The 27,742-nt window shown below is 47.1% G+C and overlaps 1 protein-coding gene across 1 annotated transcript; it reads left to right on the forward strand.

The window, feature by feature from the left end:
• Positions 1-24,998: 24,998 nt before the first annotated feature.
• On the forward strand, positions 24,999-26,486 carry LOC130483903 (interleukin-17A-like). Its single transcript, XM_056856812.1, has 2 exons — positions 24,999-25,141; positions 26,252-26,486. The coding sequence occupies exons 1-2, from the start codon at positions 24,999-25,001 to the stop codon at positions 26,484-26,486; spliced, it is 378 nt and encodes a 125-aa protein (XP_056712790.1).
• Positions 26,487-27,742: the final 1,256 nt, after the last annotated feature.

A 27,742-nucleotide genomic window follows, 5' to 3' on the forward strand; every position in this document is an offset into this window, starting at 1 on the left:
AGGGACCTGGCAACCCTACTCCAGGTACTAGCTGGAGATCTCCTGCTACTACAACTGATCTCCAGCCAATAGAGATCAAGTAACCTGGAGAAAATGGCTGCTTTGGCCATTGGACTTTATGGCATGGAAGTCCCTCCCCTCCCCAAACCCCGCCCTCCTCAGGCTCCGCCCCAAAAATCTCCCACCAGTGGCAAAGAGGGACCTGGCAAACCTAGTGACATTAAAGATCAGCATAAACGGCCTACGTTATTCTTTGTGTGTGTGTGTGTTTATACCCTTGAGTTATCAACTGTATTGTTTCCATGCTGTTACAGTTTGCAGTACAGCCAAAATACACCTTAAAACACTGTAAAGATTGGTGTTTGTGCGTTTTCACCTGTTTCTCCCTCAGACAGAAGTTTTTCACCTTCGACCTTCCTCCATCCCAGTGGTGCAAGATTTCTGTAATTCTGTACATTTGCCCACTCTGCTTTCTCCCTCTAGAACAGCTGTATAAACCTCAAGGCGAACAGCTGGTAGGGATCCTCGCCAACGCTGGAGGGGCACGCAGCAAAAGAAAAGTCCAAACATAGCTGTGGGCAGGCTGCTGGGATTGCATCAGTATTTTTTAAATACCTCCCAAAACTCTTCTCCCTCTTTCTCTTTTTCAAAATGATTACAGGATTAAAAAATTCAGCTGAGTATATAAATAGGTTATTTCCTTTATGCCATTCTTAGCTAAAATCCTTCCAATACTTTGGGATTCCCAGGATACACTATGAATGTTGCAAGGACATTTTAGAACCCAAAATTTATTGGAAGGATTCTCAAATTGCTCAAGGCATTGAATTATAGCTTCGAAACCATGCCATCTGTTTACATCCCAGAAATTCACGCCTTTTTAATCAAGAAGAAGAAGAGTTGGTTTTTATATGCCGACTTTCTCTACCACTTAAGGGAGACTCAAACAGGCTTACAATCACCTTCCTTTCCCCTCCCCACAACAGATACCCTGTGAGGTAGGTGGGGCTGACAGAGCTGTGACTAGCCCAAGGTCACCCAGCTGGCTTCGTGTGTAGGAGTGAGGAGACAAATCCAGTTCACCAGATTAGCGTCCGCTGCTCATGTGGAGGAGAATCAAACCCGGTTCTCCAGATCAGAGTCCACCGCTCCAAACCACCACTCTTAACCACTACACCACGCTGGCCTCTTCTGCCCAATCATTTTTTAAAAAACTTTTTATTGTTTTTAATAAAGCACATACAACTCACATTCATCATACACTCCTCATAACTCTACGTCTACAACAAGATCCTCATCAAACGCCAATAGAGCGGAACTAATACATTCTATATAATCTGATGCTATTCTTTAAATCTTTGCAAGATCAATTTGCAAGATCTGAGCAAGGCTGTCAAAGATAGGACATTTTGGAGGACTTTCATTCATAGGGTCGCCATGAGTCGGAAGCGACTTGACGGCACTTAACACACACACATTCTTTAAATCTACACAAACACCTAATTCTATAGTTAGACAGAAATATAAACATTTATTCTTTAACCTATATATGATCTGTACTATTTATCTTATTTAAAATTGGTTTGCCTTAAAATATTACTAATGTTTCTATACTAATGTTTCTATACTATCATTAAAACCAGACTTAAAACCAGATATTTCTTCATATCCAATTCTGCCCAATAGTTTTATCCCCCAAAGTGGGCATTAGGTAAATTATCAGAAAGGAGACGATGAGTGGGAATGTTAATAAAAGGTGCGTAAAGAGGTAGGGATTAATAGCTGTCGGGAAAAGTCCCTCGTCTTTGCAACAAATCAAAGGTAATTATATACATCAAATAAAAAGGGGGGGGTCGGGGACGAAAAGAGCAGCTGCGTTTGGGCCTCGCATTCCAAGCCGACTCTTAGAATCCGTATCCACCGACAACTGTTCCTCCACCCTCCCAAGTGTCCAAGCAGGTGTCAACCCACCACACTTGCGCCCAAGCACTTCTGGTCCGGAGTGCGCATTCATCGGGGGTAATAGATGGGTCACTTTTATTTCTGGGCCAGCAGAACCCAGCTCTGCATAGGGATGCCAACCTCCAGGTACTAAGCAATACATTTCCACCAGCGCTGCAAGATAATGGCAAGAATCAACAGTTAAGCAGCACCAAGACTCCATGTTAAACAGAAACTCAATGAAAATGAAGTGTAGCAAAAAAAAACACCCTCTCTATAATATCCGTGCAATATGTGAAACCTTATCAAAAATTACACTCCTATACAACTAACACAACAATAACACTCAGTAACATTCTGCTATCTATACTAAATGCAATCGTGACATCATACAAAACAGAAAACAAACGCTAAGAAGTCCATGCAGACCTCCCAAGAGTCAACCACGTGTGACAATAGTACTGTAGTAGAGAATAATACTGTGGTAGAGGAAGTCGGCATATAAAAACCAACTCATCTTCTTCTTCCACCACATATCCACCACTTATCCACCACAACCAGTCCTTGCACCCCAGGTCCCTAGGGTTGCCAGACTCCAGCTGGAGATCTCCTGCCATTACAACTGATCTCCCGCCGATAGAGATCAGTTCCCCTGGAGGAAGTGGCTGCTTTGGCCATTGGACTCTATGGCATTGAAGTCCCTCCCCTCCCCAAGCCCCACCCCTCCTCAGGCTCTGCCCCGAAAATCTCCCGCCGGTGGCAAAGAGGCAACCGTAGTTCTGCTTTAAGGAAAGATAAAGTCTGCAACTGGTGAACAAATTAGGCAGATGAAGCAGAGTTTTGGCCTATTGCGCATGACATACTTGATTTCTGACGGGGGCAAGGAGGGGCAACCCAAAAGAGGGGTGAGGATAGGGTTGCCAGGTCCCTCTTCGCTACCGGTGGGAGGTTTTTGGGGTGGAGCCTGAGGAGGGCAGGGTTTGGGAACGGGAGGGACTTCAATGCCATAGAGTCCATTTGCCATAGCGTAGGGTTGCCAGGTCGCCATAGCGTAGGGTTGCCATAGCGTAGGGTTGCCAGCGTAGGGTTGCCAGGTCGCCACCAGTGGGAGGTTTTTTGAGCAGAGCCTGAGGAGGGTGGGGTTTGGGGCGGGGCTTCAATGCCATAGAGTCCAATTGCCAAAGCAGCCATATTCTTCAGGTGAACTGATCTCTATCGGCTGGAGATCAGTTGTAATAGCAGGAGATCTTCAGCTATTACCTGGAAGTTAGCAATCCAAAAGGACACCTCTGTACCAATACCTAAGGTTAGTAACTAAGCACAGACTATGGCTATATATAACTCTATGATAAGTGTATTTGAATGATCCACAAAGGCTACAAGGCCAATGTCACATGAAAATTACACTGGTACTACAAAAAGTACAAAAAGTACAGTCACATTCATTTCAAAAATACAATCTTCTCTGAAGGATGGTTCACAGTGACGATGCCTAGGGAGACGGTTTCACAGTTCTTCATCAGTCCCGTTCCTGTACCAATAAACATATCTTACAAAAGATCCTACCAAAGAGGCCATTTTCTCCAGGGGAACTAATCTCCATTGGCTGGAGATCAGTTGTAATAGCAGGAGATCTCTATGACATTGAAGTCCCTCCCCTCCCCAAACCCCGCCCTCCTCAGGCTCCACCCCAAAAACCTCCCGCCGGTGGTGAAGAGGGACCTGGCAACCCTAGCCTACGTGCAGTTCACACTCTTTGTCATCTACCTCTGCCTTGTTCATAAGAGGCAAGATGTACGAAATGGACTTCTGGTCTTCTGCCGCTAGAAGCCCTATGTTTGACCCCTCTTCTTGTAAAAGCTCTTCTTCTGCCACAGCAACAGGCTGAAAGGCCACCTGTTTGGAAAAGAATTCCAGCTATGAGGAGGAACCTCTGTGCCTTTTATGAAGCAGTTCAGCTCTGGATTTAGATGGATACTCTTCAGAGGAAGAACTGTAGTGAAGCTTCAGAGAGTAAGCACTGAGAATATGGACAGTAAGGTACAAAGGAGAGAGAAAGCTGTAACACAACAGCAAGAAATGCTGTTTATTTTTTCACTAAGAAACCATGCCCACTTTCCAACCTTCTTTTATTTTTTTAATTGCAGTCATCATGATTTTGCCTTAACAAGAATGGCCCGGGCTAAGTCAATCTTGTCAGATCTCAAAAGCTAAGCAAGGTCATAAGAATCATAAATTGGAAGGGACCACCAGGGTCATCTAGTCCAACAATGCAGGAAATTCACATACCTCACCCCACATCCTCAGTTACCCCTACTCCATGCCCAGAAGATGGCCAAGATGCCCTCTCTCTCTCATCATCTGCTTAAGGTCATTGAATCAGCATAGCTGACAGATGGCCATCTAGCCTCTTCTTAAAAACCTCCAGAGAAGGAGTGCTTACCACCTCCAGAGGAAGCCTGTTCCACTGAGGAACCGCTCTAACTGTTAGAAATGTCTTCCTAATGTCTAGATGGAAACTCTTTTGATTTAATTTCAACCGGTTGGTTCTGGTCCGACCTTCTGGGGCAACAAAAAACAACTCGGCACCATCCTCCATATGACAGCCCTAAGAAACGTAAGAAAAGTCATGTTGGATCAAACCAAGGCCCATCAAGTCCAGCCGTCTGTTCACACAGTGGGCAACCAGGTCAGTCCTAAGTAGTAATTGGATGGGAGACCACCAAAGAAGTCCAGGGTCGCTATGCAGAGGCAGGCAATGGCAAACCAACTCTGTTAGTCTCTTGCCTTGAAAACCCTACAAGGTTGCCATAAGTCAGCTGCAACTTGACATGGGATGGGATGGGAGAACACTACCCATCATGATTTCAGAAGCCAGTGGAAACAACGGCATACATACATCATGTGAGTGTGTGTAAAGTGCCGTCAAGTCGCAGCCGACATATGGCGACCCCTTTCTGGGGTTTTCATGGCAAGAGACTAACAGAGGTGGTTTGCCAGTGCCTTCCTCTGCACAGCAACCCTGGACTTCCTTGGTGGCCTCCCATCCAAATACTAACCAGGGCTGACCCTACTTAGCTTCTGAGATCTCACGAGATCAGGCTAGCCTGGGCCATCCAGGTCAGGGCTCCATACATCATACAGAACAATAAACCCAGTGGTCCATTAATCAACTTCAGACCATGGTATGACTGATCCTCAGTACTCCGAGTGGGAGTAGTGGTTAAGAGCAGTTAAGAGTGGTGGTTTGGAGCGATGGAGTCTGATCTGGAGAACCGGGTTTGATTCCCCACTCCTCCACTTGAGCGGCAGAGGCTAAACTGGAGAAGTGGATTTGTTTCCCTGCTCCTCCACATGAAGCCAGCTGGGTAACCTTGGGCTAGTCACACTCTCTCAGCCTCACCTACCTCACAGAGTGTCTGTTGTGGGGGGGGGGGGAATGGAAGGTGATCGTAAGCCGGTTTGAGTCTCTCATGAGTGGTAGAGAAAGTCAGCATATAAAAACCAACTCTTCTTCTTCTCCATTAGCCTTACTTCGTTTAGTTAAACCAGGGTTTTGTGCGCTGTCTGAACTAACATTCAATAAAGCAAGGGGGAAACTTTAGTCTGATTTTTTTAATTTAAAAAATGCAGGGTTGTACAGAGAAACATAACTGCATTCATACAAGGTTATCTCGGTCTAAGCGACTGCTACCTTAAGCCATTGTGGTTGGTGGGAAAGGCAGGATTTCAATATTGTAATAAATAACCCAGTTTCATAAAGTTACTCTGCAAAAAACTCTCACAGTACATGAACATTTAGCTTCTGATTTTGTGGCACAGGATATTACAACAGGAAGCCAGCATGTAAACCTAATTCATTATGGAGCCTTCTAAAAAAAACTATTTTAGTGTCACTTAGTCATGATACCGAAAATGAGTAAAATTCAGGCAGAAACTGATCTGGGGTTCTCTGGGTTTTCTTTCTAGCACTCAGTAGGTACCTGTGACCAGAAGTACTGCTCATTCCGGGGTTAACATTTTGTAGGTTATAAGAACTGGTAAATAGATCCAGGTCTAATGGACATGCCCTGACCCGGATGGCCCAGGCTAGACTAATTGTGTCAGATCTTGAAAGCTAAGCAGGGTTGGCCCTGGTTAGTACTTGGATGGGAGACCACCAAGGAAGTCAAGGGTTGCTACACAGAGGAAGGCAATGGCAAAACCACCTCTGAATGTCTCTTGCCTTGAAAACCCTATGGGGTCACCATAAGTCAGCTGTGACTTGACAGCACTTTCTTTCTATGCACACGAGCAGAATTGTAGCGAAGGGGGATTTATCGCCCATATCTTCTCCCCTACCTCTTCCTATCCTTAGCATGGCTTGAATCAAACTAGCATTCCTAAGAATGGCAAGGCCTTCTTCCCAAAGAACACCATTTCCCCATCGCCTGCCAGACATTTTGGGCGAAAACGCACGGTCGCTTTATCCTCCTCTAATCCCTGTTTCAGCCCGGAGTCAGCCCGGATCGAACACGTGCGTTTCACCTAGAGCGCGTTCGATCCCGGCTAAAACAGGGATCAGAGGAGGATAAAGCGACCGTACGCTTCCGACCTTTGTTAGTCTTTAAGGTGCTACTGGACTCTGGCTCTTTTCTAAATAGGCTGTTAAAACAATATCCATGGTGTTGTAAGTAAAATATTCAGCATCAGGCCTGCGGCATCTTTCTGTGCCGAGACTCCGAGGAGCGAGAAACCCACAGGAGATCGAATCCAAAGAAGGTCCCTCCCCTCTCCTCCTGCTGCCGGACAGCTGAAGAGGTGTAATTCAACAGCCCTCTGTGCTACTGTCACGGCTGCTGATTGAGGTGGACAGGAGGTGTGGGTCAGGCCGCGGCCCGTAAAGGACGCAGACAGGTGGGAGGCCAAGCGAAGGGGTGGGGAAGAGTACCGGGTACAAAAAGGACGGTGGATTCGCTTTACAGTGCATTCGCTTTCGGGATAAGGGGGGGGGGATGGAGAAGAAGCAAAAGTCAGGGAACGGCGAAGGCAGATTTGCAAGGGGAACATGAGTTGGAAGAGTAGTTCCATCGAGTGGTTCTGCAGCCAAGCAGAACGCAGGAGCAAAGTTTCAAAGGGGACAGAGATAGCGGATGCCAGCTAGTCGTGGGGAAGAAGAACATGGAGAGAATTAAGAAAGAAGCAAATGTTAGGTATAGATAGACCGGAGGAGGAGCCACACGATACATATAGGGGCAGGAGAAAAGGAATTTCAGAACTGACGAAAAGAGAATTGAATTTTTTAAAAGGTTTAGTGTGTTTTTAAAAGGTTGTCGAGGAGACGAAACAAAAATGATTCCTAATTTTTTCCCCTCTTTGGGGGGGGAAAATCTTTGAAGAAATGTCTCTCCAGGTCTAATCTCTCTCCACCCCCTCCAACTTGGATGATGGAATCACAGATCAGGGGTCAAATCAAGATGCAAGAGGAAGAATCTGGTGACCTTGAGGTAACGTTCAAGATTTTTCATATTTAAGATCTTTGTATTCAAGGGCTGTAGGTTTTTGTTTTCTTTTTAATAGTGGCATGCCTGTGCCTTGCTCTCCCGCAGTGATGGTGTGCAAAGGAATATTCAAGAGTTGCTCTTAACTAAATAGGAGAGGCGGACCCAAAAGGCCATTCTGGACATGATGAGGCTGCAAACCCACGTTTATGACCAAGCCAGCTCCGGGTTGGGAAATACCTGGAGATTTTGGGGGCGGAGCCTGAGGAGGACAAGGTTTGGAGAAGGAAAGGACTTCAATGCCATAGAGTCCAATTGCCAAAGCGGCCATTTTCTTCAAGGGAATTGATCTTGGCAACCCTATCTCCAGCCAATAGAGATCAGTTCACTGGGATAAAAATGGCTGCTTTGGCAATTGGACTCTATGGCTTTGAAGTTCCTCCCCTCCTCAAACCCCACCCTCCTCAGGCTGTGCCCCAAAAACCTCCAGGTAGTAGCTGGAAATCTCCTGCTCTTACAACTGATCTCCAGCCAATTGAAATCAGTTCATCTGGAGAAAATGGCTGCTTTGGCAATTGGACTCTATGGCATTGAAGTCCTTCCCCTCCCCAAACCCCGTTCTCCTCAGGCTCTGCCCCAAAAACCTCCCGCCGGTGGCAAAGAGGGACCTGGCAACCCTATACCTAGCGCACATGTGATACAAAGTCCTCGTATTGTTCCCGAACAAAACCAAGTACTTTGGAACGTGTAGATGTCTCCTCGTCAATGCAGCCCCTATGTTCAGCACTGGCTCTGTTAATCCATGGAGTCATGATAGTAGTCATGATGAGTAATACTAGTCATATTGCTATGGAACACAGGCAGGATGCTGCTGCAGTCGTCTTGTTTGCGGGCTTCCTAGAGGCACCTGGTTGTAGGTTGCCATGGGGCGGAGCATGAGGAGGGCAGGGTTTGGGGAGGGGAGGGACTTCAATGCCATAGAGTCCAATTGCCAAAGTGCCCATTTTCTCCAGGTGAACTGATCTCTATCCGCTGGTGATCAGTTGCAATAGCAGGAGATCTCCAGCTACTATCTGGAGGTTGGCAACCCTACCTGGTTGGCCACTGTGTGATCAGACTGCTGGACGATGGGCCTTGGTCTGATCCAGCAGGGCTTTTCTTATGTTCTTAAGTGGTACAGAACTGGCGGTTTGTCCGTTGCTGTCCCTCAAGTGCAAGGTGCCGTAATAGGGATGCCCCACGTGCACCACAAGCCTGCGTAGAAGGACTGTCACGTTAAGGCAACCTGGTTCTAAAATGTCAGCCGACGTGAATGGAAAATTTACTCCGCTGAACAGTAACCTTGAGGAACAGCTGCCTTTTTCTGTTCCCCTTCATTCAAAGAAGGCCCCAAATGGGCAGATGTGTCACTCTGTAGCCCGCACATGATTATATTACTGTTACTAGATCTGAAAGGCTCAATCGGTAGGGTTGCCAGCTCCGGATTTGGAAATACCTGGAGATTTTGCGGGCGGAGCCTGAGGAGGGCGGGGCTTGGGGAGGGGAGGGACTTCAATGCCATAGAGTCCAATTGCCCAAGCGGCCATTTTCTCCAGGGGAACTGATCTCTATCGTCTAGAGATCAGTTTGTAATAGCGGGAGATCTCCAGCTACTACCTGGAGGTTGGCAACCCTAACAATCGGTTCCCCATGAAACAGTTTTAACGCCCTCTGTTCCGCATGTATTTTTGGATGAGAGCACAACTATGGTATTACCAGCCCCTCATATTGGTCAAGTGATTCTTTTTAAATGCCCTTAAGATCGCTTCAGAGGATAGCGCTGTTGGTCTGCAGTAGAAAAGCTAGATTCGAGTTCAGTAGCACCTTAGAGACTAACAAGATTTTCAGGGTGTAAGCTTTCGAGAGTCAAAGCTCCTTTCGTCAGATATCTTTCTCAAAAGCCTTCACTCAAAAAATCTTGTCGGTCTCTAAGGTTCTACTGGGCTCGAATCTAGCCTTTAAAAGACCATATTCCTGCTTTTTCCCACTCTTCGGAGCCAAAAACTGCAGGGGGACATAAGTATATCCACATCCAAGACATGGTCAGAAAAAAACGAATTAAATTAAACCAATGAGACCAAGCCCTACGAGGAAAGGATGAGGGAGTTGGGAATGTTTAGTCTGGAGAAGAGGAGGCTGAAGGGGGGGGGGGACATGATCACTCTCTTGAAGTATTTAAAGGGCTGTCACTTAGAGGAGGGCAGGGAGCTGCTCATGTTGACAGCAGAGGATAGGACTCGCAGTAATGGGTTTAAATTGTGGGCGGAAAGGTACCGGCTGGATATCAGGAAAAGGTTTTTTTACAGTAAGAGTTGTTTGACAGTGGAAACAGCTACCTAGGGAGGCGGTGAGCTCCCCCTCGCTGGCAGTCTTTAAGCAGAGGCTGGACAAGCACTTGTCAGGGATGCTCTAGGCTGATCCTGCATTGAGCAGGGGGTTGGACTAGATGGCCTCTATGGCACCTTCCAACTCTATGATTCTATGTGACCACAAAGATATTTCACCAAAATAACAACTCTGTCTCGTGTACTTTTAAACAGGAGCCCAGTTGCACCTTAAAGACAGAAAATATATTCCAGAATAACTTTACCCAAGGTAGAGCTCTCTTCATCAGCTGTATGAAGCTGAGCCACATGCATGTGACGATAGTTAGGGATGCGAACTCCAGGTGGGGAAATTCCTGGAGATTTGGGGCATGGAGTTTGGGGAGGGTAGCATTTGGGGCAGGGTACAAGGCCATAGAGTCCACCGTCCAAAGCCGCCATTTTCTCCATGGCAACTGATCTCTGTAGACTGGAGATCAGTTGTCATTCCAGATCTCCAGGCCCCACCTGGAGGATGTGCCGAATCAAACCGGGAACCAAGTTCCCCAATATTTGTGCTCATCGCTAGACCCTGCCCTGCCCCTCAAAGCCATCTCTTGTTGGTGGTAAGGAAGTCAGTAGTAGGGTTGCCAACCTCCAGGTACTAGCTGGAGATCTCCCGCTATTACAACTGATCTCCGGCCGACAGAGATCAATTCACTTGGAGAAGATGGCCGCCTTGGCAATTGACTCTATGGCATTGAAGTCCCTCCCCTCCCCAAGCCCTGCCCTCCTTAGGCTCCACCCAAAAAAACCTCCCTCCGGTGGCGAAGAGAGACCTGGCAACCCTAGTCAGTAGTCATGGATATCAGCATCTCCTCCTGAAGAACAACACGTCCCATTTTCTGTTTTTATTTATTTATTTACAGCAGCTAACAATTAGAATCCAAACATTAATATAAAAATACAACATAAAAACCTGTTAAAACCAGACATAAAACATGTACGTCAATTAACACATAGGGCAGGAAGGAGAGGTCATTGAGGGGACCGCCAAGTGAAATAGATAAGCCCACCAGTTAGCAGATGAATAGTGATGGAGGTGACCAAATAAACGCCCTGTGGAGGGAGTTCCACAATCTGGGGCCACTGCCGATAAGCCTGACAATCCGTCTCGGATTGCTGTAATGTTTTCTGGTGCGCCACCACCTTTAGCAGCTCCCCTATGTCCATTACCCTGACTAGGACAGAGCCCAGGTTGGCCCGATCTTGTCAGATCTCAGAAGCTAAGCAGGCCCTGGTTAGTACTGTGTGTGTGTGTGTGTTAAGTGCCGTCAAGTCGCTTCCGACTCATGGCGACCCTATGAATGAAAGTCCTCCAAAATGTCCTATCTTTGACAGCCTTGCTCAGATCTTGCAAATTAAAGGCTGTGGCTTCCTTTATTGAGTCAATCCATCTCTTGTTGGGTCTTCCTCTTTTCCTGCTGCCCTCAACTTTTCCTATCATGACGGTTAGTACTAGGGTGGGAGAAGTCCAGGGTTGCTATGCAGAGGCGTGCAATGGGAAACCAACTCTGTTAGTCTCTTGCCTCGAAAACCCTACAGGGTCACCGTACGTCGACAGCACTTCCCACCGCCACCTAGCTCCATGATGCTAGAGCGCATCTCCGAACAGCCTGTCTCAACAAAGCAACATTTTCTCAGGAAGAACGGAGCACATTCAGCCGTCTGGCTACATGGATAAGAATGACCAGTTTTCTCTTTTTGAGACGACATGCTTCTTTATATCCCCATATGAATTACGCTGCTATGGAATGTAAGGAAGTGTGTGGTTTCAGGGAGATGATCTTCCACCCGGCTTTGCCACCCTTCAAATACCTACGCAGGCGTGCCCCTTCTGTAATAACTCAGAAAAAGGAGAAATAATTTCACACTCCAAAAAGGGTTTTGCACTTCTTCAGAAATCCATCACAAGATTATCTAATTTCCACACTCAGTCATAGCACGGTGTCAGCATACCAATAATCCTAAAATGTTTTTTTAGTAGAATATGTAATTTGGCAAATGCAATAAATTCATTCAGTTGTGGTCATTTTACAGGCCCAACCTGTGGAGATTTTTTTAAAAAAAATACATTAATGGGTCTCTTTAAAGGAACATTACAAAGAAAAGCTAAAGCAACTGTTATACTTATAAAATGAGCAAATTTGAAATTGTTGGGAGCTCTATCACATATTTATCCCACCCTTCTTCTGGACAGTCCAGGGCACCATGCATTATTCTTCTACCGCCAGTTTAACCTCACAACGACCCTGTGAGGTTAGGCTGAGAGAGAGTGAGTCCAAGGTCATGCATTGAGCTTCGTGTCTGAGTCGGGATTTGAACCCAGGTCGAGTCCTGACCCGTTGCGCTGTCAGGCTTTTTACAAATCCTGAAGAGAAGAGAGCAGCGAAAGATCATTTCAATAAATCCACAGTTACTCTCTTTAGCGCTCTGATTATCTTCTGTCGCTGGACAAGACGTACTATGATTGTGAGTCAAAGTAAGGGTTCAAAAAGTAGGAATTATAGATTCCTAGAGGGGCTGTTGCTGAAGCCTCAGGATTACAGACATCTTGCTTCTGAAAGCATGAGAGTAAAAAGGGCCAGGTAGATTGAACACATGAAGCTGCCTTCTACTGAATCAGACCCCTGGTCTATCAAAGTCAGTACTGTCTACTCAGACTGGCAGCGGCTCTCCAGGGTCTCAGGCAGAGGTCTTTCACATCACCTACTTGCCTAGTCCCTTCAACTGGAGAGGCCAGGGATTGAACCTGGGACATTCTGTATGCCAAGCAGATGCTCTACCACTGAGCCCTCCACTTTAAATACATTAGCTCTATATGGTCTTAATGATCGCTTGGACCTATCTCCATTTTTTTATAAACTTTGCTCATGTTTGAGGTTTACCTTATAATTATTTATGTACGTGGAACATCTCTCTCAGTTGGCTCTTGGTCCCTTTAAGGATGTATTTTCCTACATGCATATAGGCTTGGGTAAAGTGGTGTGCTCCACTTCAGCCCATAGCCTTCTACACTGCACGTGTTAATTGAATTCATGGCTTCATTGTCTCATATTGTAAGTTTTAAAATTGGGTTTGAGAGACTTTCCATTTTAGTTTCATGTGTCTTTGTTTACTAACCATTATGTACTCTAATTTACTCATTACATACCTAGGTGTCATAAAGGATAATTGCTTCATTTCCAATGATATATACACTAAGTCCCATGTAACCTGGTTGTAAACAAGTTCTATGTAATTATTGTGTGATATTTGTATTAGTTATTAGGGTTGCCAGGTCCCTCTTTGTTTTGGGGGCAAAGGAGGGGCGGGGTTTGGGGAGGGAAGGGACTTCAATGCCATAGAGTCCAATGGCCAAAGCGGCTATTTTCTCCAGGTGAACTGATCTCTATCGGCTGGAGATCAGTTGGAATAGCAGGAGATCTCCAGCTAGTACCTGGAGGTTGGCAACCCTCCCCCCCAAAAAACAGAGCTTTTGGCAGTTAAGCAGTGTCTCGGGTCGCTTTGGGAAGGGATGGGAAGCGTGTTTGACCAAAGGGTGAGGCAGCACCTCATTAAAAGCTTCTTATTAACAGTTTTAAACAAGTTTTATCGAGCTGATGACGAGCCACATACACAAGGCATGGGGCCTCAGCGTGGTTTTAGAAAAGGGCTCTTTTTGTTCCGCTTTAAGGCGCTGCCACGCGCCTGGCCATTCAGCGACCCTCGGCAGCTGTCGAGCAGGTACAGCTGGGGCAGTTTTTCTGAAAGCCGATGCTTGAGCGACAACTGGCAGATGATTCCGGTTGACAAAGGAAGGGTCTCTTTAGGGGGAAAAGAGGGTTTTTTAAAAAAAAAGGGTGGGTGGGTGAGCAGGCAGATGTACGAAGGGAACATTTCATGCCACTGCTACTGTGAGAGATGTGTCATATGCTCAAACCCTCGCACATTTGCAGATGCCGAGCCTTGTGGTCTGTCGTGCTCTCAGATATCCCAGCTGCCCGACGAGAAGATCGGCTTGCAGTTCAGGGGGAGGGGGGCACGTTTCTGTCGGAATATTAAGTTAGCGCAAGGTCCTTCGCTTCCAAACAGTTTCAGGGTCAGCTTCTCCCATCTTGACACACCCGCATACCCCTCAACAACATCGACACGGCCTCCCATGAAGGCATCGGTGTGATGTCCTGGAGGGTGCAGCGGACTCACCATATCTGTTACAGCCAGCGTGGGGCAATGTGTAGCCATTGCAGGTTTGTAAGCTTCCGCTCTTCTATTTTGCAGGCGAAGCCCCTTGAAGAGGGCTCAGGCGGAAGACGCCCCGGGGACTTCCGCAAGCATTCACTCTGGACGGAAGCTGTGGGCTGCTTTGGCTGGTCAAATGGAACCAAGGCCGTCTTCCTCGGAGGTTTGGTCCCCTTCAACCAGCTATAGCAGCACTGCGATTGGTCATCGGCACAAAGCCCTGCATTTAAAATCGACCCCCTTCAGATTTCTTCGTCTTCTCTCTCTCTCTCTCTCTCTCTCTCGGTTTCTGCCGTCAACTATTTAGCATTACCAGAAAAAAAGAGGGCACAGTTGCGAAAGAGTCATGCGTAAAGTGATGCCAGTGGGTAGGGTTGCCAGGTCCCTCTTTGCCACCGGCGAGAGGTTTTTGGGGCGGAGCCGGAGGAGGGCGGGGTTTGGGGAGGGGAGGGACTTCAATGGCATAGAGTCCAATTGCCAAAGTGGCCATTTTCTCCAGGGGAACTGAACTCTTATCGGCTGGAGGTCAGTTGTAATAGCGGGAGATCTCCAGCTAATACCTGGAGGTTGAGCTGAGGAAACAATCGTACAAGGCTCAAACAATCAATTTGCAAAAACATATATTGGACAATTACAACAGTGAAAGTGCAGAAAGTGTTGAAAACGAAAACTTATAAACTAAGCTAACAATTATAATCTTAAAAGTTGATAGATTCAAGTCAATAAATATGTTCAAATCAATAAATATATTTCAATATGAAGTCAGGAAGACTCTATAAAAGTTCATGACTAGTATATTTTTCGCTTGCGTGGAGGGAACGAAAGTCGGGAGCGAAAAATATACTAGTCATGAACTTTTATAGAATCTTCCTGACTTCATATTGAAATATATTTATTGATTTGAACATATTTATTGACTTGAATCTATCAACTTTTAAGATTATAATTGTTAGCTTAGTTTATAAGTTTTCGTTTTCAACACTTTCTGCACTTTCACTGTTGCAATTGTCCAATATATGTTTTTGCAAATTGATTGTTTGAGCCTTGTACGATTGTTTCCTCAGCTAGTACTAGTGCCTATTTCTCTCAGCCGTACCTGGAGGCTGGCAACCCTATCTCCAGCCGATAGAGATCCGTTCCCCTGGAGAAAATGGCCGCTTTGGCAATTGGACTCTATGCCATTGAAGTCCCTCCCCTCCGCAAACCCCGCCCTCCTCAGGCTCCGCCCCCCAAAATCTGGCAACCCTATGTATAATGTGAAGAAAAGACATTTTGAAGCAAAGAGGCAGCAACGGGCTCCTCCTTTATTTCTCGTTCCTCGATACTTCCTGGACCGCTCTCTGAGAACCACAAAGAACCCAAAAGTGTTTGATGATTCCACAGGCAGCAGGCTGCTTACCCAGATGAAATGCTGTGGTGTAGTCACATTCAGTTATTTCGGAAGGTTCTCCTTTTTTTAATGCCTCCCTGTCGGAGAAATTATGCTGTTCTGCGGTCAACGAGGATTTCCTTCCTCTCACCTGGGCCACTGACTGTCCTGAGGTGTTGAGGTGTACGCGTCATAAATCAGTCACTCAGCAAATGTGTCAACCACAACACCGCTAAACCACATTTGATGCATAAAACTCTGTATTTAGTTGACCTTGAAAACTGTTAGGCGTAGAGTAAATGGTAGTATAGCAGTAAGTCTGCCTCTCAAGTTCCCCCGCTGTAACTTAGTTACGTCAGCATTTACACGCTGCATTTTCCCCACATCTGGGGACTCAGAATGGCTTACATGAAAGCACAAAAAATACAATTTAAACAAAAGCAAACAAAAATGTGTATCTTGATCTGAATTTTTTTACATTACTCTTGTTGCGTCTGTAATTTGTATCATTTGCTGTGGTTATTCTGGATTTTCTGATGTGTAGGGATGGGGGATGACAGAAAAAAATATAAGTGTTCACAAAATTTTAGATATATATATATATATATATATATATATATATATATATAGATAGATAGATAGATAGATAGATAGATAGATATATATAGATATAGATATAGATATATATAGATATAGATATATATATATAGATATATAGTTATATAGTTATATAGTTATATATATTTAGTTATATATATATAATTGTGTGTGTGTGTGTGTGTATATATATATATATATATATACACACATACATACATATATAAATAATATATAAATAATTATATATATATTTATATATATATATATATATATATATATATATATATATATATATATATATATATATATATAAATAATTGTAAAACATTATACTGAAAATAAAAATATATTCGTTTTGCATTTTAATCAAAAGAACACTATATAGTCTCTGCAGTCTATACTGGCTCTACAAACAGTGCATGATCCCAATCTGAAGAAAGAACTTACATGGCAGTCATTCAGCTAAGAAAGATGCTGGGCTTATCCAACCCTGGGTATGCAATCAGAGACACTTTTCCCACTATCCATAAGATACTGCAGTGTGAATTACTAGGGTTGTCGGGTCCCTCTTTGCCACCAGCAGGAGGTTTTTGGGGTGGAGCCTGAGGAGGGTGGGGTTGGGGGAGGGGAGGGACTTCAATGCCATAGAGTCCAATTATCAAAGCGGCCATTTTCTCCAGGTGAACTGATCTCTATCGGCTGGAGATCAGTTGTAATACCAGGAGATCTCCAGCTAGTACCTGGAGGTTGGCAATCCTATATATTCTAACAGTCCAGTACTAAGCAGAGTTATGTCCACTGAGGTCAACACACTGCAAAATGTATCAAAATGGCAACCTTATGAATTACATGTGTATGGCTAGAGATATCGTAGTGTACCATATATATTTATTTAGAACATTTTTATGACACTTTCCCACCCAAATAGGGTGCCCCTGGGTGGCAAACATTAGAACAGCATGCAGTATAAAATAATTCAATAAAAACATAAAAACGTGACACCAAAACCAAGGAAGAGGACCAATAACAGTTATTGGGTTTAAGCAAAATGTGCGGGGGAGTCTTCACCCACTAGTGGAACACAATGATAGAGGGGGACCAATGAATCTCCCTGGGGAGCCTGTGCAGCCAGTTCCAAAGTTTTGGCACCATGACGGAGAAGACCCTTCCTCAGATTGCTGATGCCAAAATCTGAGCCTTTATTGTCTCAGGAAGAGACTATTCACTGCAATACTTTTGCCAAGTCTTTTGCTGATAAAATATCGAGAATACACCTTGATTGGATGCCAGCTGCAACATAGGCACACCAGGAGAAAGGCCGAAGGGCCATTTTGTCCAAGTTTCCATGATGGAGGTCAACAAGATCCTGGGCTCGGTGAAGGTCACTACTCTGGATCCCTGCCCATCCTGGCTGCGAAAATCATGTAAGGACCACACAAACAAACACTGGAGATATCCCCTTTCCTGGGCCAAATCTTCCCCCCACCACTAGCACCTCCATTTTGTCAAGATTAAGTTTCGGTTTGTTAGCCCTCATCCATTCCAAAACTGCCTCCAGGCACCTGTTCACAGTTGCCACAGCCTCTCCAGGATCTGCTGGAAACAAGAGACAGAGCCGAGTATCATCCGCATATTAGGGGCAACTCAGCCCAAATCTCTAAAGTACCTCTCCCAATGGCTTTATGTAGACGTTGAAAAGCATGAAGGACAAGATGGAACCATGCGGGACCTGGAAGAGGTAGTATCTTTTGGTTGTTAGACATTGTTACATAGTGGTTAGGGCATCAGACTAGGCCTGGTGAGACGCAAGTTCAGATCTACAGTCAACCATGGAAGTCACTGGGCGACCTCTGGCCAATCACTATCTCAGAAAGAACTATCACTAGGGTTGCCAACCTCCAGGTGGTGGCTGGAGATCTCCCGCTATTACAACTGATCTCCAGGCGACAGAGATCCGTTCCCCTGGAGAAAATAGCCACTTTGCCAATTGGACTCTATGACATTGAAGTCCCTCCCCTCCCCAAACCCTGCCCTTCTCAGGCTCCGCCCCAAAAATCTGCAGGTATTTCCCAACCCAGAGCTGGCCACCCTAACTATCACTCACTCACTATCTCAGCCTATCCTACCTCACAGGAAAAACAGAAGAGAGGCAAACCATGTATGCTGCTCTGAGTTCACTGGAAGACACTGCGGAGGGCCATGGCTCCATAGTAGTGCATCTGCTTGGCATGCAGTAAGTCCCAGGTTCAATCCCCAGCATCTCCAGCTAAAAGGATCTGGCAGTAGGTTTTGTGAAAGACCTCTACCTGAGGCCTGGGTGAGCCGCTCCCAGTCTGAGTAGACAACAGTGACTTTGACGGATAGGGTTGCTTGGTCCCTCTTCACCACTGGCCAGAGGTTTTTGGGTGGAGCCTGAGGAGGGTGGCGTTTGGGGAGGGGAGGGACTTCAATGCCATGGAGTAAAATTGCCAAAGCGGCTATTTTCTCCAGGTGAACTGATCTCTATCAGCTGGAGATCCGTTGTAATAGCAGGAGATCTCCAGCTAGGACCTGGAGGTTGGCAACCCTATTGATGGACCAATGGTCTGATTCAGTAGAAGGCAGCTTCGTGTGTGTTCAAGGGGAACATCAGTAAATAATAATAATGCAACAGGATTAATCTTATTGTTTGACCAATGGCGCAGAGTGTTAAGCTGCAGTACTGCAGTCAAAAGCTCTGCTCATGACCTGAGTTCGATCCCGACGGAAGTTGGTTTCAGGTAGCCGGCTCAAGGTTGACTCAGCCTTCCATCCTTCCGAGGTCGGTGAAATGAGTACCCAGCTTGCTGGGGGTAAAGGGAAGATGACTGGGGAAGGCACTGGCAAACCACCCCGCAAACAAAGTCTGCCTTGGAAACGTCGGGATGTGACGTCACCCCATGGGTCAGGAATGACCCGGTGCTTGCACAGGGGACCTTTACCTTTTACCTTTGACCAATGTTGCTGTGCTTTTGCTACCATTCTTTTCTGTTTGGGCATTTGAGACACGAAAGACAGAACAAATTCTGTCTCACCAACAGTCTGAGATTCTAGTCAGGGAAAACATAGAATGCTTCAGAAACATGAGAAGATCTCCCATTAGGTTTCCCATGACTAACTTGTAGCCAGAAAGGACGTGACCCACATTTCTTTGAGTTATTTCAGTAACTGGCTGAAGAGAAAGCTCCCTTTCTCTGATGGAAGAGTTTCCACCAGCATCGCTGCTCAGAACTCTGAAAGGAAATCACATCCTCGTCCCCACAACGTAAAGATCTCCGCATTTTTTTTTGACAGAGATGATACGCCGCAAATTCAGTTTCCCCATCATAAGAGTCAGGGGGGTTACCTTATCTCACAGCACGGGTGTTAGAGTTCCTAGAAATAGTAGTGAAAAATCCTATGCTCCATTGCATGCCCTTGAATCAAATGAGAATGGGAGGGGCTGTGGCTCAGTTTGTAGAGCATCTGCTTGGCACGCAGAAGGTCCCAGGTTCAATCCCCAGCATCTCCAGTTAAAGTGTCTAGGCAAGTAGGTCATATGAAAGACCTCTGCCTGAGACCCTGGAGAGCCGCTGCCGGTCTGACTAGACAATACTGACTTTGATGGACCAAGGGTCCGATTCAGTATAAGGCAGCTTCATGTGTTCAATGCAGGCAACCGTTGTGGGGAGGGGAATTGTTTTCATGTAATGGTACCACCGCTAGCAGGGGTGCCAACAACCCTGGCGAAAGATGTCTTGCCGCTTTAACAGAGGATCAGTGTGAAGAAATGAGCAACTGTCTTTTTTCATGGCATACAGGTGAATAACATTCCATCAAGCGTCTATTAATGGGATGAGACATTTTTTATCAAGATAGTTGGCAACCCTAACCTCCAGCAGGTATCTAGAAACTAATTATACTGGGAGGGCTGTTCTTTTCTGGACAGAAATATGCCCACCCCAGTCACTAAAAAAAATCTCCAGGTATTTCCCAACCCGGAGCTGGCAACCCTAGGTCCAGGGCAAAATGTAGATTTGGGGACTCTCTCCCTAGCACCCCAACACACAGAGACAATGCTGTAAATAGATACCAGAGTGTTAGTGCATGGAATAGCCACGTGATGTATTATACCGTTTGGTATGTATTTAATTAGGATAAAGTCACGAATGCTGTGGAGGGAGGGAGGCATGCTATAGCCCAATCTCGTCAGATCTCAGAAGCTAAGCAGGTTGAGTACTTGGATGGGAGACCACCAAGGAGAACTCTGCAGAGGCAGGCGATGGCAAACCACCTCTGCTTCTCACTTGTCTTGAAAGCCCCTCACTGGGGTCACCATTCAGTTGGTACTTGGATGGAAGGCCACCAAGGAAGGCTCTGCAGAGGAAGACAATGGTAAACCCCCTGAAGACGTGCCCTTTGTTCATTATAACACATATAAATTACCAACACGACAAGAAAGGAGGCATGGTGTAGCCCTGGGTTCCCCACCCTTTTTGAACCTGGGGACACCTTTGGAATTCTGACCGCATTGAGGATCCCTGTATAGCCGGGTCTCATCAGATCTCGGAAGCTAAGCAGGTTCAGTACTTGGAAGGGAGCCCACCAAGGAAGACTCTGCAGAGGAAAGCAATGGCCAACCAACTCTGCTTGTCATTTGTCTTGAAAAACCCTTGCTGGGGTCGCCATAAGTTGGCTGTGGCATGACAACACTTTCCACACAGACAAATTACCAACACAGGGTATCCCAGACTTGTGTAGGCCCATGCTAGGTTTTGGGGGACCCCCCCGGCAGAGTTTGCCTGGGTCTTCCTCCCTGCCCACCACCACACGCCCTGCTCATATACCCGGTCCAGCCCATTATGCCCCTCCTCCAATGCCCACCCACATGGCTGTCCCGATCAGCGGGCTCACAAGTCCTCTCACTGCATATACTGCAATCGCAACCTTCTCCCAACATGGCCAGGTACTGAGTACAGCTGGGACCATCACTACGGTGCACCACTCATACGCCCTTCTCCTGGGCAGAGCTTAGCGTTACATGCAAGTGGGCTTAGGGATAGGGCTGCCAACCTCCAGGTACTAGCTGGAGATCTGCTATTACAACTGACCTCCAGCTGATAGAGATTAGTTCCTCTGGAGAAAATGGCCACTTTGTCAATTGGACTCTAAGGCATTGAAGTCCCACCCCTTCCCCAAACTTTGCCCTTCTCAGGCTCCACCCCAAAAACCTCCCGCCAGTTGCGAAGAGAGACCTGACAACCCTACATAAGAAGGAGGAGGAGAAGAGTGTGTTTTTTATGCCGACTTTCTCTACCACTTAAGGGAGAATCAAACAGGCTTACAATCACCTTCCCTTCCCCTCCCCACAACAGACATCCTGTAAGGTAGGGGGGGCTGAGAGAGTGTGACTAGCCCAAGGTCACCCAGCTGGCTTCATGTGTAGGAGTGGGGAAACAAATCCAATTCACCAGATTAGAGTCCACCACTCATGTGGAGGAGTGGGGAATCAAACCCAGTTCTCCAGATCAGAGTCCACGGCTCCAAATAAGATTGCCAGGACCCTCTTTGCCACTGGCAAAAGGTTTTTGGGGTGGAGCCTGAGGAGGGCGAGGTTTGGGGAGGTGAGGGATTTCAATGCCATAGAGTCCTTTTGCCAAAGCAGCCATTTCCTCCAGGTGAACTGTTCTTTATCAGCTAGAGGTCAGTTGTAATAGCAGGAGATCTCCAGCTACTACCTGCAGGTTGGCAATGCTAGCTCCAAACCACCGCTCTCAACCACTACACCACGCTGGAGGGGACATAGGAAGAGTGCACTGGTTGAAGGCAGGAAGGTGTGGGCAGGGAAACAGCAGCAGTGGGCCCCACTAGAAGCTCTGGGCGCTGGCAGCTGCCCTATCTCGGGATATACATAGGGTGACCAAGGGCGAAAACGCATGGTCGCTTTAGCCTCCTTTATTCCCTGTTTCAGCCAGGATTCAGCCAGGATCGAATGCATGCGTTTCGCCGAGCGTGCGTTCGATCCTGGCTGAATCCTGGCTGAAACAGGGAATAAAGGAGGCTAAAGCGACCATGCGTTTTCGCCCCAAGTGTGAAGACAATCGGCCCCTGTGTTAATTCCCTCTTCGTCCCCACTACCGATCAGGTTGCCAGGTCCCTCTTTGCCACCAGCGGGAGGTTTTCAGGGTGGAGCCTGAGGAGGGCAGGGTTTGGGGAGAGGAAGGATTTCAATGCCATAGTCCAATGGCCATTTTCTCCAGGGGAACTGATCTCTATCGGCTGGAGATCCGTTGTAATAGCAGGAGATCTCCAGCTAGTACCTGGAGGTTGGCAACCCTAACTACTGATGATATAAATTCCAGTGCGTCTAATTGGCCTGGTTACTTTGGGCAGAATATGCCATTATCCCAGAACTTCAGCATTCACTCATTCGCAAATGACGTTCATTTTCCATAAAGGTGACACAGAGTAAAGCAGTTGTATTTAACCAAGCAGGGATTTCAGGTAACGGCCAAGACTGTTGATTAGTCATCGACCAAGATTCGTTTCCTGTTGTTTCTAATCAAACAGCACGATGGAGTGGAATTTCTGTTCAACATACGTCAGAGTCCAGAACCACAGTCAAGGGGATCATGGGGGGGATTACCTTCTAAAACAGGGAAAGTAGGACAGCAGGAATAGTCCTTATAAAAAGCCATGAAGTCAGGACAGAGACAACCACCGCTCCATCCATCTGCTCAAAGAACATACACAAGAGAGTCTTCAACATGAACAGCTCTAGATTGGTGAGTACGATCCTGGCTTCCTCAGGCTGATCTATCGTCGAATGTCTTAGATGCATTTTCAAAATCTGTTTTCCCCCTTGCTAGTAGGAAACTATGAAAACCAACAATGTTGTTAATACGAATGGCTTCTATCTTATGCAGCACACACAGAGTTATGTTGAATACATGACAACTTTACTGCCTACCCTCTCCTCCGTTGCAGACTTTGACCCTCAAATTGTTGCCCCCGTTGGGCCCACGGGAACACCATGGGGACTGAAGGGGGCTGTAGCGAGAGAGGGGGAATCGGCAAAAGATCACCCTCTCATTCTTCTGCAAGCGGAAGTAACCAGGGCAAAAGTAACTTTGGCTAGGGAGGGTGGGGTAGAAATGTAATGAAATGAAATAAACAAATAGCGTGAACAGAAAGGAAGGTTAGGATCTGAGCCAATGTGCTTATATTAATTAAGAATAATGTGGGAAGCCAGGAACAGTACACCCTTTCTTCCTTCTCAGGTTACCTCTGGATGGATGGATGGATGGATGGATGGATGGATGGATGGATGGATGGATGGATGGATGGGAGGACAGATGAGAGCCAGCATGGTGTAGTGGTTTGGAGCGGTGGAATCTGATATAGAGAACCGAGTTTGATTCCCCACTCCTCCACGAGTGGCAGAGGCTAATCTGGTGAACTGGATTAGTTTCCCCACTCCTACACACGAAGCCAGCTGGGTGACCTTGGGCAAGTCACACTCTGTCAGCCCCACCTATTTCACAGGGTATCTGTTGAGGGGAGGGGAAGGGAAGGTGATTGTAAGTCGGTTTGATTCTTCCTTAAGTGGTAGAGAAAGTTGGCATACAAAAACCAACTCCTCTTCTTCTTCTTCATCTTCATCTTCTTCTTCTTCTTCCTTGACTCCACATGACCTCTCAGTTCTTCCCAGCATGAAAATAATGCATTGCGACATTATACGAGTAGCTTGTGTCACATAGTCTGGATGCAGGGGAAAGGGTACCACTCTCCACTCCTGAGCCCATTTGAACAGATACCTGGAATGTGCAGTTGTCACAGCTCAACAACTTCTTCTTCTTTTTCTTTTCCTCCTCCTCCTCCCCCTCCCCCTCCTCCTCCTTCTTCTTCACATGAACACATGAAATTGCCTTATACTGAATCAGACCCTTGGTCCATCAAAGTCAGTATTGTCTACTCAGACCGTCAGTGGATCTCCAGGGTCTCGGTTGATTGATAGATGATAGGCGGATAGATAGAAAATTTTCCACAGAAAAAATACAGCATGGGAAACTTTTGTTTTGGAAAATTTGTCTCCATGGAGAATTTTCTGCCCCACATCACTGGATGCCACGAGCCACACTGGGTTACTCTCCCAGTGAAAAATATCCACATCAGAAATTATTTACATGTGCTTCTAGTACTAAACTACATTTTTGGGTTACCAGTAAGGCAGACTAGCCTGATCTCGTCAGATCTCAGAAGCTAAGCAGGGTCAGCCCTGGTTAGTATTTGGATGGGAGACCACCAAGGAAGTCCAGGGTTGCTGTGCAGAGGAAGGCACTGGCAAACCTCCTCTGTTAGTCTCTTGCCATGAAAACCCCAAAAGGGGTCGCCATAAGTCGGCTGCGACTTGAAGGCACTTTACACACACACACACACACACACACACACACACAAGGCAGACTACAGAAGGAAACCAACTAGCTTGGATCAACTAGCATTTCCACTAGGGTAGCCAGGTCCCTCTTCGCCACCGTTGGGAGGTTTCTGAGTTGGAGCCTGAGGAGGGCAGGGTTTGGGGAAAGGAGGGACTTCAATGCCATAGAGTCCAATGGCCAAAGTGGCCATTTTCTCCAGGTGAACTGATCATTGTCACCTGGAGATCAGTTGTAATAGCAGGAGATCTCCAGCTACTACCTGGAGGTTGGCAACCCTAGTTTCCACAGATGGGGTCGTTTCTGCCCACAGAGCATGACTTTCTCTCCCTGCCCCTCTTGATGCAGCCCATAAGTCCCCGACCCCAGTTTAGCAATGGAACCAAACTGAATGTGGAGAACAGAAAGAAACGTCAATGCAAGACAATACAAAGGAGTTCATTCTAAGGATTTGCTTTGTTTGTTTTGCTTGCAGTTCAGTCCGATGCTTGCAATGCTGATCCTACTGTCCTTGCTGAAGAGTTTTGCGGTTGGGAAGGCTCTACTTCCTAATATGACCAGCAGCGATTGCTTGGTACCGACTGAACTGGGAGTCCCTCAAAGCGTGAATGTCAACATAAGCAGGATCGGCACAAGCCAGGCTGCTCGAGAAGTTCCCGATGCCAGCAAGCGATCGACCTCTCCGTGGGACTACAGGTATTCTTCCAAGTCTATCTTCAGCCCTCTACAGGCACCCGATTTTGATGCTCTCACCCAGGGGTCCCCAACACGGTGCAAACGGGAGCCATGGCGCCCACCAACAATTTTCCTGGTGCCCGCCAAGTGTTTTTAGAAAGTGGGCGAGGCCAGGGGGTGCTTCTACCCAGCGGGCGCTTCCCCACAGCCACTTAGCTGGCCAGCGGTGGGGGGGGGAATGAAAGAAAACAAGGGGGCATCTGCAGCACCCCAACATGCTGACATCACTCCCCACGTGTCCAGAAGTGACATCAGCACATCACTGGGGGGTATCAGAGCGTCCCCAGCATCCCCTAGTGACCTGATGTCTCTTCCGGGCACACGGGGAGTGATGTCAGCATGTTGCCAGGGATGTCACGACATCGCTGGCGAAGGCCCTCGCCACTGGTAAGGGGCCCTGCCTGGCAACCCTATGTCACATTGTTATTTTGTTACAAGGGCTGGATATGGCATAAATGTCATTTGGTCGGGCCCCGACATTCCTTTCCAGCCGAGACTGGGACTGGAGGAGGTGGCTGCTTCGGCTGGCTTGCGGCCCGGTTAAGAGCTCTCAATGGGTCGGATCCAGCCCTCCGGGCCTTACATTTCACACCCCTGGTCTAAGGTATCCAGTTAACAAATATACAAAACACAACCACGTATACCACTGGGTTCTAGGGTTGCCAACTGCCCAGTTGTGGCGGGCAATTGCCCGCCAATCAACCAGGCTGTCTGCCGACCAGCTGATGGCTGGCGGAAGGAGCAGAATGGGGGGGACGATCCGCCGCACGCTCCCAGGAAGGCTCCAGCCTCCTGTTCCATGCTGCAAGCCCAATTGGCAACCCTATTGGCAACCCTGGCAACCCTACCTCCAGCCGATAGAGATCAGTTCCCCTGGAGAAAATGGACACTTTGGCCATTGGACTCTATGGCATTGAAGTCCCTCCCCTCCCCAAACCCCATGCTCCTCAGGGTCCCACCCAAAAAACCTCCCGCCGGTGGCAAAGAGGGACCTGGCAACCCTAGGCTCTACGATTAGGAAAAGTGTTCGCATTTTTTACATCTCACGACCTTTATCCTTTCCCCCCACAGCATCAACGAAGATCCCAACAGGATCCCCCCCATGATCTCTGAGGCCAAATGCCGCCATTCTGGCTGCGTGGATGCCTTGGGACGGGAGAACCACAGTATGAGCTCCGTCCCCATTCTACAGGAGATCCTGGTCCTCCGGCGTCAGCACAGAGGCTGCAAGCAAACCTACTGGCTGGAGAAACAATGGATCACTGTTGGCTGCACATGCGCCAGGCCACGGTCCACCCCTCTGTAAGAAGGGACCAAGAGAACTGCATGGAGACAAAGGTGCTTTGAAACATCACGAGACGCATCACCGTTGTGTCTGCAGAGAGCGCTTGCCTGGGAACGGCTATCTCCATCGCAGCAGGATGCTTGGCTTCGTACCTCCAAACATTCCCTAGCACCTTCAAACGTTTTGTGACTGGACCCACGACCATGGCAGCCATTCTACTGTGGTGTCCACAATATTATTATTTCTGGTATTCTTAACTATTTGAATTATTGTTAATTTATTCATTAAAAAAGTATTTTTTTTCTCACTTCCGAGTTCCTCTTGGTTTGTTTTTCCTCTCTTTGGATTTTTTAAAATAGCTACAGAGTTACTGAGAACCTCAAAATTCTACACGATTTCAGCCAAAAGGCCGAGAAGCAAAACACAAGATCGTATTAGTGAAATCAAGGGGTGTTTCTGCTGATAGGAGGGACTTCCTCACTTCCTTCATATCTAGGGTTGCCAGCCTCCAGGTAGCTGGAGATCTGCTATTACAACTAATCTTCAGTTGATAGGGATCAGTTCACCTGGAGAAAATAGCTGCTTTGGCCATTGGACTCTATGCCACTGTCGTCCCTCCCCTCCCCAAACCCACCCTCCTCAGGCTCCATTCCAAATACCTCCCGCCGGTAGCGAAGAGGGACCTGGTAACTCTATGCCAACCTCCAGGTGGCACCTGGAGATCTCCTGCTATTGCCGTTGATCCCCAGATGACCACGATTAGTTCCCCGGGAGAAAAGGGCTGCTTTGAAGGGTGGACTGTGTGGCATTATTACCTTGTGGAGGTCCCTCCCCAAACCCTGCCCTCCCCAGGCTCCACCCCAAAAATCTCCAGGGAATTTCCCAACCTAGAGCTGGCAACCACACATTAAAGGCACTCTTGAACAACTCCAATTTGCGGGGGGGGGGGGGTCTGAACGCCAGGCTTGAGCCAAAACAGACAACCTCTGGTAGACTATTCTGAGAACAGGACAGTCTGAACCACTCAGGAAGAAGACACAGCGAGGAAACCCTACCAAGAGGAACCCGGGGTTTTATGGGATCAAACTGGGAGAGGCCCTTTAGATGTTCAGCCCCCAGATCACAAAGGGCTTCAAGAGTTTAAACCAGCACCTTGAACTGACCCTAGAAACAACCATCCAAACCATTTTGATACAAAAATATAAGGCCATTTATGCATGGCTGTTTCCTCGTGGTCACTATTTCGGGGCTTTGCTTTGATTATACTCGTCTTTTCC

Source organism: Euleptes europaea, chromosome 10 (genome assembly GCF_029931775.1).
Source record: "Euleptes europaea isolate rEulEur1 chromosome 10, rEulEur1.hap1, whole genome shotgun sequence".
In the NCBI taxonomy this organism is placed as follows: Eukaryota; Metazoa; Chordata; class Lepidosauria; order Squamata; family Sphaerodactylidae; genus Euleptes; species Euleptes europaea.